The sequence below is a fragment of the Canis aureus genome, chromosome 29 (genome assembly GCF_053574225.1).
Source record: "Canis aureus isolate CA01 chromosome 29, VMU_Caureus_v.1.0, whole genome shotgun sequence".
Taxonomy (NCBI): Eukaryota; Metazoa; Chordata; class Mammalia; order Carnivora; family Canidae; genus Canis; species Canis aureus.
In genome coordinates this window covers 26,013,811-26,031,190 of record NC_135639.1, presented here as the reverse complement: position 1 = coordinate 26,031,190, position 17,380 = coordinate 26,013,811, and the positions used below count along the sequence as shown (strand labels likewise).

The 17,380-nt window shown below is 38.8% G+C and overlaps 1 protein-coding gene across 1 annotated transcript; it reads left to right on the top strand.

The window, feature by feature from the left end:
- Window positions 1-279: 279 nt before the first annotated feature.
- Window positions 280-17,341, top strand: BORCS7 (BLOC-1 related complex subunit 7). The gene is made up of 5 exons (XM_077877811.1): window positions 280-492; window positions 7,754-7,816; window positions 7,931-7,974; window positions 9,311-9,331; window positions 10,225-17,341. Exons 1-5 carry the CDS (start codon window positions 295-297, stop codon window positions 10,274-10,276), a joined length of 378 nt encoding a protein of 125 aa, XP_077733937.1. The 5' UTR covers window positions 280-294; the 3' UTR covers window positions 10,277-17,341.
- The last annotated feature ends 39 nt before the right edge of the window (window positions 17,342-17,380 follow it).

Here is a 17,380-nt window from a genome sequence, read left to right as displayed (position 1 = left end):
ACATTGTTTTCTTACTGATGAACACAAGACTCAAAGCTTGAGTAATTTGCAGTCACATGACTAAATGCAGAAGTAGGACTGTATTCCAGGCCCTTCTGATTCTAACCCATAGATTTACTGAAATTGTCTTCAGTTCCCTCCAGAGATGTCCGCCTGGGGCCCCCATCTTCCTCAGGATACCACCTGAATATTTTATTTTAATTTAAAGTTAGGTAAAGTCAACCTCCGCTGGGCGCATGCGTCCCTTCCTTTTCCCACGGTGGAAGAGACGCCACTTCGCTTCCTTCCGCTTTGATGCCTTTTGGCCCCAGCGACTCGCCGTTGTCCAGGCTGAGGCGTTCACTAGTTGAGGTGATGGCGACTGGGACACCAGATTCGCAAGCGCGATTCGGTCAATCCGTGAAGGGGCTCCTCACAGAGAAGGTGAACACCTGTGGGACGGATGTGATCGCGCTCACCAAGCAGGTGCTGAAAGGCTCCCGGAGCTCTGAGGTGAGCTGGGAGTGGACATTCCGGCCGGGTACCCCGGGCCCAAGTCTTCCCTAGCAGTGGGAAGGAGATCGCATTACCTCCTGGGAATTGTAGGCTGTGAACCGCTCCCAGATAGCAGAGCTCTTCCGCTAAGGGCGCGTGTTGCATTCTGGGATGTGTAGTCTCTCGGGCATTAGCGATGTAGGAAGAGAAAAAAAACGGTGGGAATCTGTGCTTTAAGGCGGAGATTGCCTGGGAGCAGCGGATAAGACAGTGGTCCTGGCCAGTTCCTCATTTGTTTCATGGGGTTGTCTTCTAGTGAAGATCTATCCATTTTTAGCCCTGAAATTCCGCATGGTTTTGCCCTCAACATCCCAGATTCCTTCCACACTTCTGTGCATCGTCTGTGGATTTGTTCTTTTCTGATTTGTCTTTCTGGCCACATTCTTGGTTTTCTGTTTCATTGATTAGCTTTCTCCTTTGCCCTGACTTCCCCTTCATCCTTTAGCTGGTTCCACGAATGGAGTTATATGATGGCTTTTTCACACCAGAAAGTTTTATATATGTACAGTGTCTCCAAAAAAAGTATTGTACTCTTGGATATTCACCCACAAGAAATGAAAATATATGTCCACAAAAAGATTTGTATATGTGCATGACACCATATCCATGATAGCACCAAACTGGAAACAACCCAAATTTCCATTGACAAGTGAATGGATAAACAAAATGGTTCTGATGACGGAGCCATTACACTCTAGGTTTTTACCCAAGAGAAGTGATAATATGCCTCTCATTTTGTTACATATACATACCACACATATAACATATTATCTAGGAGTTCCTGTTTTGGTTTTTTAAAGTGGAACATCTTGAATATACCTGTGAAACAATCTGAGTACAAAGCCTTTTTAGGGGCTTCTAGGTGGCTCACTCCATTAAACATCTGCCTTCCCAGCTCACGTCATGATACGGAGGTCCTGGGATTGAGCCCAGCCTTGGGCTCCCTGCTCTGCAAGGGAGTCTGTTTCTTCCTCTCCCTCTGCCCCTGCTCATGTCCTCTCTTGATCCCTTTCTATCTCGAATAAATAAAATCTTAAAAAAAAAAAAAACAACCACAAAGCTTTTTAGATTTTTGTGAATTTCTTCTATAAACCTTAACCATTATCTTGCTTATAATTAATAGCAGTGTGTCTTGGCTGCTCATCTTCAGTAAGTATTGGTTATTTTCACCTTAGTTTTCACAATAATAGCAACTGTCTTTTAACTCATATTTCATCAGTTTCTATATTGTTTCATTAAGTTATGTAATTATAGTAACAAGCACAGAATGGCTACAAGCTTTTGGACTTGTATATGAATATTCATAGCAGCTTTATTCATATTAGTTTAGGGCCCAGTAGATTGTCTTTACAGAATCACCTTTCATGTTAAGTCCTTAGCTTTTATTGATAATGACTACAAGAAATAACTGTATGAAGAAGGTGTTTTTTATTTACCATAATACTATTGCTGAAGTCACTGATTTGGTGATCCCAAGTAGGTTTTGTATGAGGTCTTATGTGGTATGTTCATTTTAGAATTCAGTATCAGAGGACAGTCTCTCTATCTCTGAGGAATTGTTATGTTGCCTTTACCAAATAAGAATTATACAATGCAAGTGTCTTACATTTTGCCTTGGTTGCACGGAAGTTCTTTGATCAGTTTTAGTAATAGACACATTTACTTCCTTCTCCTTTTAATGACTTTTAGATTCTGTTGCTGTTTAAGAAAAAATGTGTATATATGTGTACACACACATGCACGTAATTTGGTATAAATTGCCTTCAGTGTTTCTGGAGGAGAAACAAGGTATGGATACATAAATTTAAAAAATATGTATATAGTGTTCATAGTTAACCACCAGTATGTATTGAACATCCATCTTCTTTTTTGAGCATCTACTATGTGCTGAACTCTACTGTGTTTTATGTAGCTTAATCTTTATACTCACTAATAGAGGAGATGCTTTTCTTATATAGAAGATACAAAAAGGAATTTGTCCAAGGTTACAACATAGCTAGGAAGGGATAGAACTAGGATTCAAATTTAGACAGACTGGTTCTAGGCTCATAATCTTGGACATCACCTCTCATGTGATATTAGCTGGTTAAGTGGCCACAAAGCTGTGGCGTTACCATTGACTGCCCTAATGTTACTTGCTCCTTTCTGTTCCTCCTTGTGTATTTTTCACATGAGGTTCTTCTATAGTAGAGTTAGATTGGGTGTTCAGTAAATGGTATGAATTGAGTTAAACTGAAATAATTCCAGCGTTCTGAGGTTCACACATCATCTCTCAGTTCTCTGATTTATCTTTTTATTAGGTATCTTATTATATTGACTTTTTCTGTAGTTATGTATTTTTGCCATTTCCTTTACTAAAGTATAGATTATTTGGAGTGTCTTGTTGCTTTTCTTTTTTTGTCTTTGTTTTTTTTTGTAGCACATACCAGTATTATATTAATCTTTAGGATTGAATAATATTCCATTTTATGTATATACCACGTTTTATTTATTCATTCATTTGGTGATTGTTTCCACCTTTTGGCTTTGTGAATATGCTGCAGTAAACATTGGTATATAAATACCTATTTGAGACCCTACTTCCAATTATTTGGGGTAATTGCTGAGTTGCAATTGCAATTGCTGGGTCATATAACTTTTTGAGGAATCCCCATATTGTTTAGCACAATAGGTGTACTATTTTCCATTGTTACCAATGCATCAGCGTTCCAGATACATTTGTCATTTTCCATTTTTAATCATAGCCATCCTGAGAGGTATAAACTAGTATCCCCCAGTGGTTTTGATTTGCATTTCCCCAAAGACTAGTGATGTTGAGCATTGTTCGTTCTTACTGGCCATTTGTATATCTTTGGAGAAATGTCTATGAAAATCATTGTCCATTTCTAAATTGGACTTTCTGTTATTGAGTTGTAGTTCTTCATATATTCTGAATGTTTATCCCTTATCGGATATTGTTTGTACATATTTTCTCCCATTCTGTGAGTTTTGTTTTTGTTTTCTTGATGGTGTCCTGAGCTGTAACCTGAGTCTCCTAGAGAAAAAAATGTCTCAAGTATTTACAGTTTATTTTCACTTAACAACTTCTGTTTATGGTTTTTGGGGATCTAGTGGCAACTGTCTTCTCCAGGGGAGTACACATTCTTTATATTCCTTAGACTTTCTTCTCTACCTTTTTGATTTGGTTTTGGTGTGGCCCAAATTGTCCCAAAGCCACAGGGCACCTCCCTGTTGTTGGTCCTGAGGGAAAGGAAACTCTTGGTCTCATTGTGGACATGGAGCCTAATTTTCTATTTCAATCCTTCTTACATAGAACATTGTTTCTCTTTTCAGCAGTCTCCATGTGACTGTTTTGTTTGATTAGCTGACAATTACACAATTTCCACGTGTAAAGCTCTCCTTCCACAGCATTCACTTAACAAATATTGTCTGCTATGTGCCATGAACTATTCCAGGTGTAAGGTAGAGAATGATACACAAAACTAGTCCCTGTACTTAGGAAGCTTACATTTAGTGAAGAGACAGACAAATAAATGAAACAAACAGGTGGTAATAAATATCATGAAGAAAAAACAAAGCTGAGAGTAGAGAGTGATGAAAGGGTTTTCCTGAGACAGGGTGGTTGGGGAAGGGCTCCCTAAAGGAGGAGACATTGGAGTAGACACTTGAATGAAGTGAGGGAATCAGTCACATGAGGCAGAGCGTTCCAAATTGAAGAAATGGCAAATGTAATGTAAATGTCTTGAAATGGGAGTGTGTGCAGGGTGTGCGAGGAGGCCAGTATGGCTGGAGTACCAAGTGGGGAAGAACATGCCAGCCGGTGCCCACATGTGTGATCCCCACGCTCCTCCTGTGTACGCCTGCACCTCTACTCCTCCAGTCGAGTTGTGCTGAGTAAAGGGTCCATTGTGGGGTGTGTGTGTGTGTGTTTTTTTAGGGTCCTTTGTCTGTTATCTTAAGCCTGTGTTTATGCTTGCTACTGTAACTGCATTATTTAATGCAATAATATGGAAAATGATGAACCAGAATGAAAACAAAAAGGGAATTGGAATTGCTATGAAAACTATGTTGGAAAGATCTTGAAGATGAAGAGCTAACAAATAGCAACTTAGTAATAATACTTGTTGAAGATGAGTAGCTAAGATTGCTATTGAGTTGCTTAATAGCAACTCAAGTGAGCAAGTCAATGGTAAAAGCCTAGGGGGAAATACTCAAGATGTTGTTCCACTTTAAAGGAACCCAAACCGGACATCTTAAATGATATGTGATGTGCGTGGTTGGTTTATGCAAGAAAATGATGCAGAATGCCAATGAAGACATCTTTCATCAAAGAAAGGGCCTTGGCCCTGCATTGCAACAGCAATCACGAGTCCAGGAATCATGAGTCTCCTTGAGTCTATCTTCGAAATGATCACCTCCCCCACCCTGGCCGCCTGCCTTTCAACTGCCACTCCTGTGGCTCAGGCCACTTTCACTGCTTGCCTAGACTATGGCAGTGTTCTCCCAAACCAGTCTCTGACTTCAGTCCCTGCTTCAGTCCATTCTGCTTGCCACGCTTCTAAAACAGTAAATCTGATTGTGCTCGACTTTTAGGTCTCTGCTTAGACGTCACTTCTTTTAGGAAGCCCTCCCTGAACACCCATCCCTGTAATGGGTCACATCCCACCCCCCCTACCCTGTGCTGCCCAGTCATCTGGTGCTTCCCCATCAGCTGTTACCATAAGGTAGTGCCTGTGTCCCCAAATTGTGAGCCCTGTGAGGACAGGGGCTATGTTTCTCCCTAGCATATTATAAGCACTTAATAATAAATATTTGTTGACTGACCGACTCAATGCATGAGGAAATTTCTGTGAGAACCTTTTCTTTCTGTCATCAGTTTGTCTGTCACCATCTCCCATCTATAGGACTTTGGAGTTGGCCACTTAAAAGTGGCCAGAGGCACTCTAATACATTGTGGACAGGAGTGTGAAATGGTGTAACCCCAGTGGAGGGGAATTTGGCAATATGTAGCAAAACTAAAATCCCCTCATCCAGAAATCACAGTCATAATTCTATGAATCTATCCCAAAGATACACTAGCAAAAAGACACATAGATATATAAGATATTTTTTTGTAGCACTACTTATAATAGCAAAGACTAGAAATAGTCCCAAAGTCTACAAGACAACTGGTTGAATAATCTTAAGGGGGCATGTATACAGCAGAGTGCTCAGCAGCCATAAAAGAGCAATGCGCAGATTCAGTATAAATTACTGCACATCTATTTTAGCCAATCTTGTCAAGTGAAAATAGCACTGTGTGGAAGAGTGCAGATAGTAGTTACATTTTAAGTAAGGAGGGGTACAGGTATATATGTATGTCCACTTTTAGAAAGAAGCAATGGAAAGATGAACCCTGTGTGTGTGTGTGTGTGTGTGTGTATATGTATATATATATATATATATATATATATATATATATATCCCATTATTATATGTACATAGGTAGTATATGTATATTTTTAATTTTTATTTATTTATTTAGCTAAGTAGGCTCCATGCCCAACGTGGGGCTTGAACTCATGACCCTGAGATCAAGAGTCACACGTGCTCTACTACCTGAGCCAACCAGGCACCTCTAAAAAAATATTTATGCATAGGGGAAGGAGAATGGGTAGGGAAAGGGACAGGGATCGAAGGTCTTATTTTACTGTTTCGATTTAGAAGCACATATAGGTTTATTAATTTTAAAACTTGAAAATTAGTAAAAAGAGGGCAGCCCTGGTGGCACAGCGGTTTATAGCTGCCTGCAGCCCAGGGAGTGATCCTGGAGACCTGGGATCGAGTCCCACGTCAGGCTCCCTGCATGGAGCCTGCTTCTCCCTCTGCCTGTGTCTCTACCCCTCTCTCTCTCTGTTTCTCATAAATAAATAAATAAAATCTTTAAAAAAAAAAAAAGAAAGAAAGAAAATTAGTAAAAAGACTATCTGGAGACCATAGCAATGCTGGTATTCCTGGTGAATTTTAGGTCATCGGTCCCCTCTTCATTGGAATCTCTCTGGCCCAAGGGAACAGGGACGGTAGGTAGGATGTACATAGCAGCAGCTCCCCTTATGGGGTTGGACTTCATGTCTGCTGGAGCAGAGTATGACAGTAGGCCACAGACTTCTGTCCATCTCCCCTTGCCTCACAGCCCTGAGTCACATCTCTGTGGCTACAGGCCAGCCATCTGAATCGGAGCTCAGCTTTTGTCTCTTGGTCTTGTGGCCCCTCTATCAGCTATCAGAACTCATCAAAATCTGCTTCCACATTTCTCCTTTTTGTCTTTCTTTTTAAATTGAAATATAGTTGACATACAATGTTATATTAGTTTCAAGTGTACAGCACAGTGATTCACAATTCTCAACGTGGGTGGAGCTTTGCTCACTGCCCTAAGTACAGTTACATTTTCTCTTTGTATCCTACCCTGCCCCATCCGGCCATCCTTCCTGTGGTGCTTTCCCATTTCAACCCCGAGCTTCTTCCCAGGCCTCTTTGTACTCTGTGTGTCTCTCTCATTCCATTCCCATTTCTTCTTCTTTTTTTTTTTTTTTCCTGATTGTTTTTGTTTATTTATTTATTTAAAAAATATTTTATTTATTTATTCATGAGAGGCACACAGAGAGAGAGGCAGAGACACAGGCAGAGGGAGAAGCAGGCTCCATGCCAGAAGCCTGATGTGGGACTCGATTGCAGGACTCCGAGATCACGCCCTGAGCCAAAGGCAGACGCTCAACCGCTGAGCCACCCAGGTGTCCCTCTCTCATTCCATTTCTAAACAGCTATATTCCTGCTCTCCTTTTTAGCCCTGGCCTAGTTCCTGCTCCCTCATCCCTTTCAAACCACCCCAAATGTCAGATTTGCCTTTTAAAAACCAAGAGTTCTCACTGGGCCTGTGCAGCCAAAGTTTTCTTTGCAGACTTCTCCTTTCAGCTCTTGGCTCGTAAGCTACACAGGGAGCCTTTGATTTCTTAAGCAGTAGCCTTTGGAACGGGTGGTGAGCCCAGGCCAGGACTGCCAGAGTGACCCTGAATTTGGATTTTCAACGTGAACAAATGGGAAATTATCCTCTGTTACATTTGGAGCATTTGTAGTTGTATGGGGGGAGGGGAGGAGAGAGGGCGGTGGTATAACAGCTGCAAGAGAAGATGACAGGAAGTTTGCAGATTTTGATCATTACCACTTTATTTTTGTCTTCCAGCTGCTAGGTCAGGCGGCTCGAAACATGGTCCTGCAGGAAGATGCCATCTTGCACTCAGAAGATGTAAGAAACAATTTCTTTTATGATTTGGGTTTTATCTACATAATTGGTGTGGCTACAAGAAAGTGGAATGTTCTCTGTCTGTTTTTTTGTTTTGTTCTTTTTTTTTTAATGCAGAGTTTAAGGAAAATGGCAATAATAACAACGCACCTTCAATACCAGTGAGTATGCCCTCTCCAGTGCTGGCTTGTTGCAAAGTCACCTTCCACAGACTGACATCCCCCACCCCACCTGCCTTTGTGCTTCAGCACATTTTCCTATAAAAGCAGGAGTTGGGAGTAGAGATGGGGTTAGTTAAGAATGAGCTCCTTCTGGAAAAGATGGCTGCGACTGCAGAAGAAGCCAGAGTATGGGATGAGATCAAGAGCAGAGACTGCCTTTTGTGAGTCTCTCTATATTCATCTGGGGGCTCCTCAGAGAGAGAGACTCTAAACCCCAAGAGGACAGGGCCCATGCCAGGATCATGCTTCTAGTAGACAATCAGTATCTGTTGACTACCTGTGCCCAGGGTCTCTCCTGGGGAGTCTGTGCTTGCACTAGGAAATCAAGTGTAGCTGTGGCCTGTATCCTGTAGTCCCTCATTTAAGCCAGCCCTACATGTAAATCATCCAGGAGATTTTGAAATCTAGAGAACTCTCTCTGTTACAATTTTGGATAACTTTTTTTTTTATTAAGATTTTATTTATTTATTCATAAGAGACACAGAGAGGCAGAAGGAGAGGCAGGCTCCCCCGGGGGGAGCCTGATGCAAGACTCTACCCTTGGGACTCTGGGATCATAACTTAAGCCAAAGGCAGATGCTCAACCACTGAGCCATCCAGACACCCTTGGATAAATTTTAATTAGCTTTTCATTGTATTTCATTTTGCTTTATATTTTATATAGTTGATATTACTTAGGTACCTATTAGAAATGTATGATTGAGAATTTAACTCTTAACATTTAAACAGCTCGGGCAGCCCCAGTGGCGCAGCGGTTTAGCGCCGCCTGCAGCCCAGGGCGTGATCCTGGAGACCCTGGATCGAGTCCCACATCAGGCTCTCTGTATGATTCCTGCTTCTCCCTCTGCCTGTGTCTCTGCCTCTCTCTCTCTCTCTCTCTGTTTCTATGAATAAATACAAAATCTAAAAAAAAAAAAAAAAAAAAAAATTTTTAAACAGCTCAATGTTCATTCTTGGTGTGTGTGTATATCAGGTGTGTGACCATTAGGCTACACATACCTGGACTGAATGTGAGCCATACATATAGTAAGTGGCACCACCTCCCTCAGTCTGATAGAGGGCCATTACCTCTTCAGGCTTAGAATCCATCTTTTTAGCAACTCTTCACTCAGTGAACAGAGCTTCAAGAGCATAGTCTTAAGCTAGAATGGACAGAAATATAGATCGTGACATAAGCTAGAAATTCATTCTGCCTATTTCAAATACCTCGCCATAAGTTGAACTAGTTTTCTTAGATTTTTTAATGTTTGTTTTCCTCTTTCCTTTTCTGATTTAGGCAAGAAGCTATTCAGAAGAAGTAAGTAACCCCAAAGATGGGGGAGTCGGGGGGATCAACTGCAGGGAATTGTACTTCTGGGCCTAGGATCAATGTGAAACTCTGGTTGACACATGGCCTTAAACTGTCATGTGTTCTGGGTTGGCTCATTTGGGATATAAAGAAAACAGTACAGTTGACCCTTGAACAATACAAGTTTGAGCTACACAGTTCCACTTAACACACAGATTTTTTTTTTAATAAATCCGATACAGTATTGTAAATGTTTATTTTTTCTTCCTTATAGTTTTCTTTTTTCCTTTTTTTTCTTCTACTTATAGTTTTCTTAATAACATTTTTTCTCTAGCTTACTTTATTATAAGAGTGTAGCCTATAATTTATATAACACAAAATATGTGTTAATTGGCTGTTTATGTTATCAGTTAGGCTTCTGGTCAACAGTAAGCGCTTAGTAGTTAAGATTTGGAGGAGTCAGGTTATACATAGATTTTGACTGTGTGGGGCAACAGCGCCTGTAACTCCCACATTATTCAAGGTCAACTGTATATTTCAAAGGTATGCAGTAAGTCAGTTCATTGTTAGTAAAGGTTTTCTAAAAATTACAGGGTGTAGAAGCCAACCTTAAGGGATAGAAAACTTTCTACACTGGTAATATTTATTAAGTAAAGGTGCTAATAAAGTCATTGAGCAATATTGGGGTTTTTTTGAGTGGATTAAATCTGTCCCTTACAACATTGGTTACACTAATTGGCTTTACAAACCTTTTTTTCATAGTTTAAACTTCTGGGACTGTAGTGGACCAATATAAATTTTGATTTAGCTTCAGCAGTATGTATGCATTAAAGTACAAATTGTACAAAGAGAGGTCTTTATTGCTCATTCCAGATAAATTTCTTCTCTGTTCTAATTTTTAGTGTTGAGCAGTCTTCTGATCTACAGGACCAGTTGAATCATCTGTTGAAATAGAATGGCTTGTAAGCAGGAAAAGCACTTCTTTGCCTGACACTGAGAAGGAAATATTTTATTCAATTACTGTCCTGTGGGTTTACATTTTCCATTTTCTTCTCCAAAAGTTAAGTTAGAAAAGATTTGTGATGGTCTACAGTTTCCTCTGAAGAGAAGCTGGGTGGTTGAATTTTGGAAGTACTCTTAAAGCAGACTAACCCATGCTCTTACTGAATTTTTTAATTGCTCTGTTTAGTTTTATGTTAAAGCAAAATAAAAAAGATCTTAGTTTTTCCCACAGAACTTTTATATGTGAAAAACTATGTCATCTAAATGTGATTCTTAAGCAAATGCTGAATAATATTTTAAATTCAAAAATCAGGCTTCTACTGTGAAAACATAGGAATGATTAATATTCTTTTTATTTTATTTTATTTTATTTTTTAAAGATTTTATTTATTTATTCATAAAAGACAGAGAGAGAGAGGCAGAGGGAGAAGCAGGCTCCATGCAGGGAGCCCAATGTGAGATTCGATCCCCGGTCTCCAGGATCACGGCCTGAGCCAAAGGCAGGCACCAAACCACTGAGCCACCCAGGGGTCCCCTTAATATTCTTTTTAAAGACTTCTTTTGATCATATATATGTTCAGGAAGTCTCATGGTTACAGAATGGTGATAGGTAATATCTGTTATTTTTTATTAACTCAGAGGAGATATTTATTTTATTCACTGTAGCAAATTCCCAATTGAAAATTAGGCAAATGGTACCATATCTGGCCAGCTGCAAACTCCTGCCTTGACCTGCATTTCTTTTTTGTGACTCTAGATTAATTGGCCTTGGGTTCATTTTGTAATTTTGCTAATCATCAGCAGATTCACTTGTAGAACATTACTGCCAAATGCAAAGGCAGTGTAGGGTTGTGCCATGGTGAAAGCCTTCTGTTTTTAGATATTTGCCCATGTTCATTTAATTCATCTTGCTAAAAGGCATTTCTTTGAATGTCTTTGAATTTTATTTTATTTTATTTTATTTTTTTATTTTTATTTTTTTTAAGATTTTATTTATTTATTCATGATAGACACAGAGAGAGAGAGGCAGAGACACAGGCAGAGAGAGAAGCAGGCTCCATGCACCGGGAGCCTGACGTGGGATTCGATCCCGGGTCTCCAGGATCGCGCCCTGGGTCAAAGGCAGGCGCTAAACCGCTGCGCCACCCAGGGATCCTGTCTTTGAATTTTAAATGGGACCATGTCGTGTTCTAGTTCATTTCTTACTTCACTAAGGAATTAGGAGAAAGCTGACATAAGAAAATGGTGGTGTTTTCAGTGAAAAAGAAAAAGCAAGTAAGAGTCAAATTTAATTCATATTGTATATCATCAAGTTGACTAATTATATTAGGTTGTATTTATCCCTCATTATACCTATACACATTAACTTAAGGTAAAAGAAAAAAACTAAGTGTGAAGGAATTTAGTTATGCATTCATTCTATAACACTCATCACAATTATTAAATGTAAGTGGACTTAATTCACCTTCTAAAAGAAGGGTCACAAATTGACAGCAAATGTCATATTAGGAGTAAAACATTTGGCATTATTGCAGGATGTTACTATCACTGTTGCTATTCAGCATTTTGCTGGAGGCCATGTCTAGTGCAGAAATTAAAAATAAGTATAGCTATTATGAGCAACAAGGAGATAAAATTATTATCATATGGTAGGATTATCTGCTTAGAAAATCTTAAAAGGATCATCAGTTTAGAAAGCAAAGCAAAGTTTAATCATCCAAGTATCCAAGATGCAAAGAAATACCTAACATGACATTTGTAAAAAATTAAAAATTAAAGTAAAGGTATGGTCTAAGTTTTCCTTATCATGATGGAATAAATATTAAAGAAGCAATGATTGCTTACATTATACTTGATAAAAAAACTCATCATCAAAATTTTAATGGTATGTGTAAAATTTACAATAAATAACAAAACCTAGTAGTACTGAATTTAGTCATTTTTTTTTATTTTTTTAAAGATTATTTATTTATTTATTCATGAGAGACACACACAGAGAGAGAGAGAGAGAGAGAGGCAGAGACACAGGCAGAGGGAGAAGCACGCTCCATGCAGGGAGCCCAACATGGGGCTTGATCCCGGGACTCCAGGATCACGCCCTAGGCCAAAGGCAGGCACTAAACCGCTGAGCCACCCGGGATCCCCAAATTTAGTTAAAGAACATAATGCCAAAATCCGTGAAAGAAAAGTAGCCAAAAAAGTATCAACAGTCAGAATTGTATACATAATTTGATAGTATGTCTCTTGTAGAAATAATGGGTTAGGTAGAATTAAATGGTGATCAAACATATGAAAACTAAAAATACTTCTTTAAATAACATCTGGGTTGTAGAGAATATGTTGAAAGATAATATTTTTAAAATAGTGAAAATTCAGATTTTTTTTTTTAAGATTTTATTTATTCATGAGAGACACAGAGAGAGAGCGAGGGGCAGAGACACAAGCAGAGGGAGAAGCAGGCCCCATGCAGGGAGCCCTATGTGGGACTCGATCCCGGGACCCCGGGACCCTAGGACAACGCCCTGGGTCAAAGGCAGGCACCAAACTGCTGAGCCACCCAGGCATCCCATGAAAATTCAAATTCTATGCAAGAAAGTTAATGTGATAGAACCTAAGTAGTAATATAAAGGAAAAAAATCGTGCTTTAAATCTCCATATTAGGGGGATCCCTGGGTGGCGCAGCGGTTTAGCGCCTGCTTTTGGCCCAGGGCGCGATCCTGGAGACCCGGAATCGAATCCCACATCGGGCTCCCGGTGCATGGAGCCTGCTTCTCCCTCTGCCTGTGTCTCTGCCTCTCTCTCTCTCTGTGACTATCATACATAAATAAATAAAAATTAAAAAAAGAAAAAGAAAAACCCTTAAAAAAAATAAATCTCCATATTAGGGAAAAGGGTGGAAATGTTTTCTTTTTTTAAGGAGTTTGTGGCTAGAACTTAGAGAAGAAATTACAATAGAATAAGAAAACCGAGCATGAATGATAAGAATTTGAAAAATATTTGATATAATTAATTGGTTCTTATAGATTAAATTGGAAAAGTATTCAGCACCTGGATAGTTTTCAATTGGTAGAGCATGTGACTCTTATTTATTTTATTTATTTATTTATTTTATTATTTTTTAAAATTTTTATTTATTTATGATAGTCACACAGAGAGAGAGAGGCAGAGACACAGGCAGAGAGAGAAGCAGGCTCCATGCACCGGGAGCCTGACGTGGGATTTGATCCCGGGTCTCCAGGATCGCGCCCTGGGCCAAAGGCAGGCGCTAAACCGCTGCACCACCCAGGAATCCCGAGCGTGTGACTCTTGATCTTGGAGTTGTAAGTTCAAGCTCCACATTGGGTGTGGAGATTTCTTAAAAATAAAATCTTAAAAATTAAATTGGTAAAGTATCCGCTCAATCTAAAAGTACACATTAGTAAATTTATAATTGAAATGGAGATATATAAATCAATTAGATTTTAAAAGCATGATCTCTCAGCTTGATGCTAGAAATTTGAATGCTAGTATCAAAATGTGTGGCTCCTTTAAAGATAGAATATTACAAAACTGCCATTTAAAAGAGAGTATGTCTGGGGCACCTACCTGGCTCAGTCAGAAGAGCATGCAACTCTTGATCTTGGGGCAATGAGTTTGAACCCCACATTGGGCCTAGAGCTTACATAAAAAATAAAGAATAAAAAAAGGAAAGTCATTTGCTTGTGATGGCTTTCCTGAGACTTTTCCAAACTATCAGAGAGTTTCCATATACTCCCAAAGTATAGAAAATAATAGTAAGATACCCAGTTCATTTGCTGAAATTAATATGACTTTCATTTTTATTTATATTTATTTAATTATTTTTAAAGATTTTATTTTTTAAGTAATCACTATACCCAACATGGGGCTCAAACTTATCTCCCAGGTCAAGAGTCACATGCTCTACCAACTGGGCCAGCCACGTGCCCTTGTGACTTTCATTTTTAAAAATTAAAAGCAAAATAACATAAGAAAATTTAGGAAATTCTTATTTATGAACATAGATGCAAAAATCCTAATAAAATCTCAGACAAATTGAATAGAGAAACATTTTTGAAGATTGCTAATATAATTCCAGAATTGCAAAATTGATGTAACAACTACAAAACACATTACATTGATAAGAAACATGAAATCATATATCACTGTAATAAAGGCATTTGAAAAAATTAACTTTTATTTCTAATTAAAACTAAGAAAAAAAGAAAAAAATTTCTTTCCAGAGTTCTTTCTAAAGAACCAACATATGGGGGGTCCCTGGATGGTTCAGCAGTTTAGCACCTGCCTTCGGCCCAGGGTGTGATCCTGGAGTCCTAGGATGGAGTCCCACATCAGGCTCCCTGCATGGAGCCTGCTTCTCCCTCTGCCTGTGTCTCTGCTTCTCTCTCCCTCTCTCTGTCTTTCATGAATAAATAAATTAAATTAAATTAAAAGAAAAAAAGAACCAACATAGAATATTTGGTGAAGAAGAAAGAATCAACCCCAGAATCTTAGCTCTGTATGGGGTCTCAAAAGTGACTGAATTCTGGCCCCATGTTTTACAGGGGTTAAAACATAGCCAGGGACAGGACATGACTACCCAAAGTTATTGAGTTTGATGATAGATCTTTTGAGTACTAGTCTAGCTCTCTGTTGTCTGTTACTTTTATTATAAATAGAAACGTGGGTGCTACTTGTCATTTTCTAGTATTTAACACAGTACAAAAGAAAGGACCTTGGAAGTAATTGAATCCAATGCATTTACCCCTGCCACTGCATCTCTGGCAAGTAAACATCCAGCTGGTCATCTGGCTCCTACCTGAATGCTTCCAATTTTGGGCAATCCTTTACTTAGGGATGCTGGCCATTTTGGAAAGCTCTACTTCTTTAAAGATGGTCTGTGTATTGAACCAAAATCTGCCTTTCTGGACAATTCTGTAATTGTCAGACCAGTAGTTCCAAGGTGGGATATGGGGAAGTATGCACAAGGCCGTCCTTGGAGGTAAGGAAAGAAGATATGAAGATTTCTTTTAAATTTTTTTTTTCTTTTTCTTTTTTTTTTTTTTTAAAGATTTTATTTGAGAGAGAGAGTGAGCAAGCAAGAGAGAGAACACAAGCAGGGGGAGGGGCAGAGGGGGAGGAAGAAGCAGACTCTCTGCTGAGCACAGAGCCTAATGAGGAGCTCAGTCCCAGGACCCAGAACCCTAGGACCATGACCTGACCTGACAGTAGATGCTTAACCGACTGAACCACCAGGCACCTCAAATATGAAATTTTCTATGTATGTTTATTTTTTATCTTAAGAAAGATAATTATTTTGTTAATATTTAAAATATGACTTGATATGAGAGCTCTGATTTGGTCTACAGAGCTTACTGATTTACTCAGCATGCCTATCCTTTAGCCAGGGTAATTTAAAAAAAACAAAACCCCTGTGGTTGGTGCATGGACCATCAGAATGAATGATGGCTGCAAGCAATGTGGTGCAGAATCAGTGCTGTACACTAGATTCCTGACAGAAAATTGGGAATCATTCCATTTAAGTTGATGGTGGTTTGCTTTATTGTGGTTTATCTGTGTGTGGTTATGTGGATTTTAGGCTTATCAAATGATTCTTGTGAAAACCCACAAATTGAAGATAACATAATAAAGTAAGTACAGTGAACAAGTAGAAAACAGTAAAGCCCTTTCCTTAACTCCCATTAATCTTTGTCTTCAAGATAAAAGTAGCATTTTAATAATGAGTGAGAAAGTGAAGGCTTTTCTAAAGGAACTAATTTTATGGAGGCAGTATTTTGGTTCATTCATTCATTCATTCATTCAAGACATAGAGAGAGAGAGGCAGAGACACAGGCAGAGGGAGAAGCAGGCTCCATGCAGGGAGCCCAATGTGGGATTCAATCCCGGGACTCCAGGATCACCCTCTGGGCCAAAGGCAGGCACCAAACTGCTGAGCCACCCAGGGATCCCAAGGAGACAGAATTTTGAAAATGAATATTCAAGAGTGCTTTTACCATTATACAATTGCCAAGAAACCGATAGCTATAGAAACATGCATTTTTGCACACTTAATAGTCGGAAATATTCTAAGCTATAAAGATATTCCAACAAGGATTGTTTTCATGGGTTTAAATCTTTAAAAATATTAAAATACAACACCTTCTATTAATATTTAACAACTAATCAACATCAAGGAAGATTGTTATTAGCAGATGAGATTGAAAAATGAGTGTAACATAGTAAATTTAGTTCCATTTAGGTATCCATATCTTCTTCCTATCCTAATAAATAGAAATACTTATTATGACCACAGAAGGAAGTAAGATAGACAAATACAGTGAGCCCTTATACAACATGGGGGTTGGGGTACCAAACCTGCACAGTCGAAAATCTGTGTATAACTTTTGACTCCCCAAAAACTTAACTACTAATAGCCTACTATTGGCTAGAAGCCTTATCAATAACATAAACAGTCAATACATATTTTGTATGTTATATGTGCTATATACTGTATTTACAATAAAGTAAGCTAGAGAAAAAACAATGTTATTAAGAAAATGGCAAAGGAAGTAAATACATTTACAGTACTGTACTTAACTGAAAAAAAAAATCTACACAGAAATGGACCATGCTGTTTTTCAATATAGGGATGGAAAAAAAAACTTTTGGCAGGATGGAATGACATTACTTAGGAAACACAATTGACTAGAAACTACTAGAGGTTAAAAATGAATTTAACAGAGTTGATTTCCTAAATACAATTTACAGACTGAGAACTACTGCATGCATACAGTATGATTCCATGGCATCCTGGAAAAGGCAGAATAGATCTGTGGTGGTTTAGGAGCTGGTAGGGGAGGGGATTGGGATTTCCTACAAAGGGGCATAAAGAAATTTTTTAGTATGAGAGGGTCTTAACTGTCACGTGTACGTTTGTCAGAATTCACAGAACTGTACACTAGAGAAAGTTGAATTTTACTGAATGTAAATTATATTTCAATAAACCTGACTTTAAAAATAGATTGAGAATATTCTGTTTAAAAAATGGGCAGAGGACCT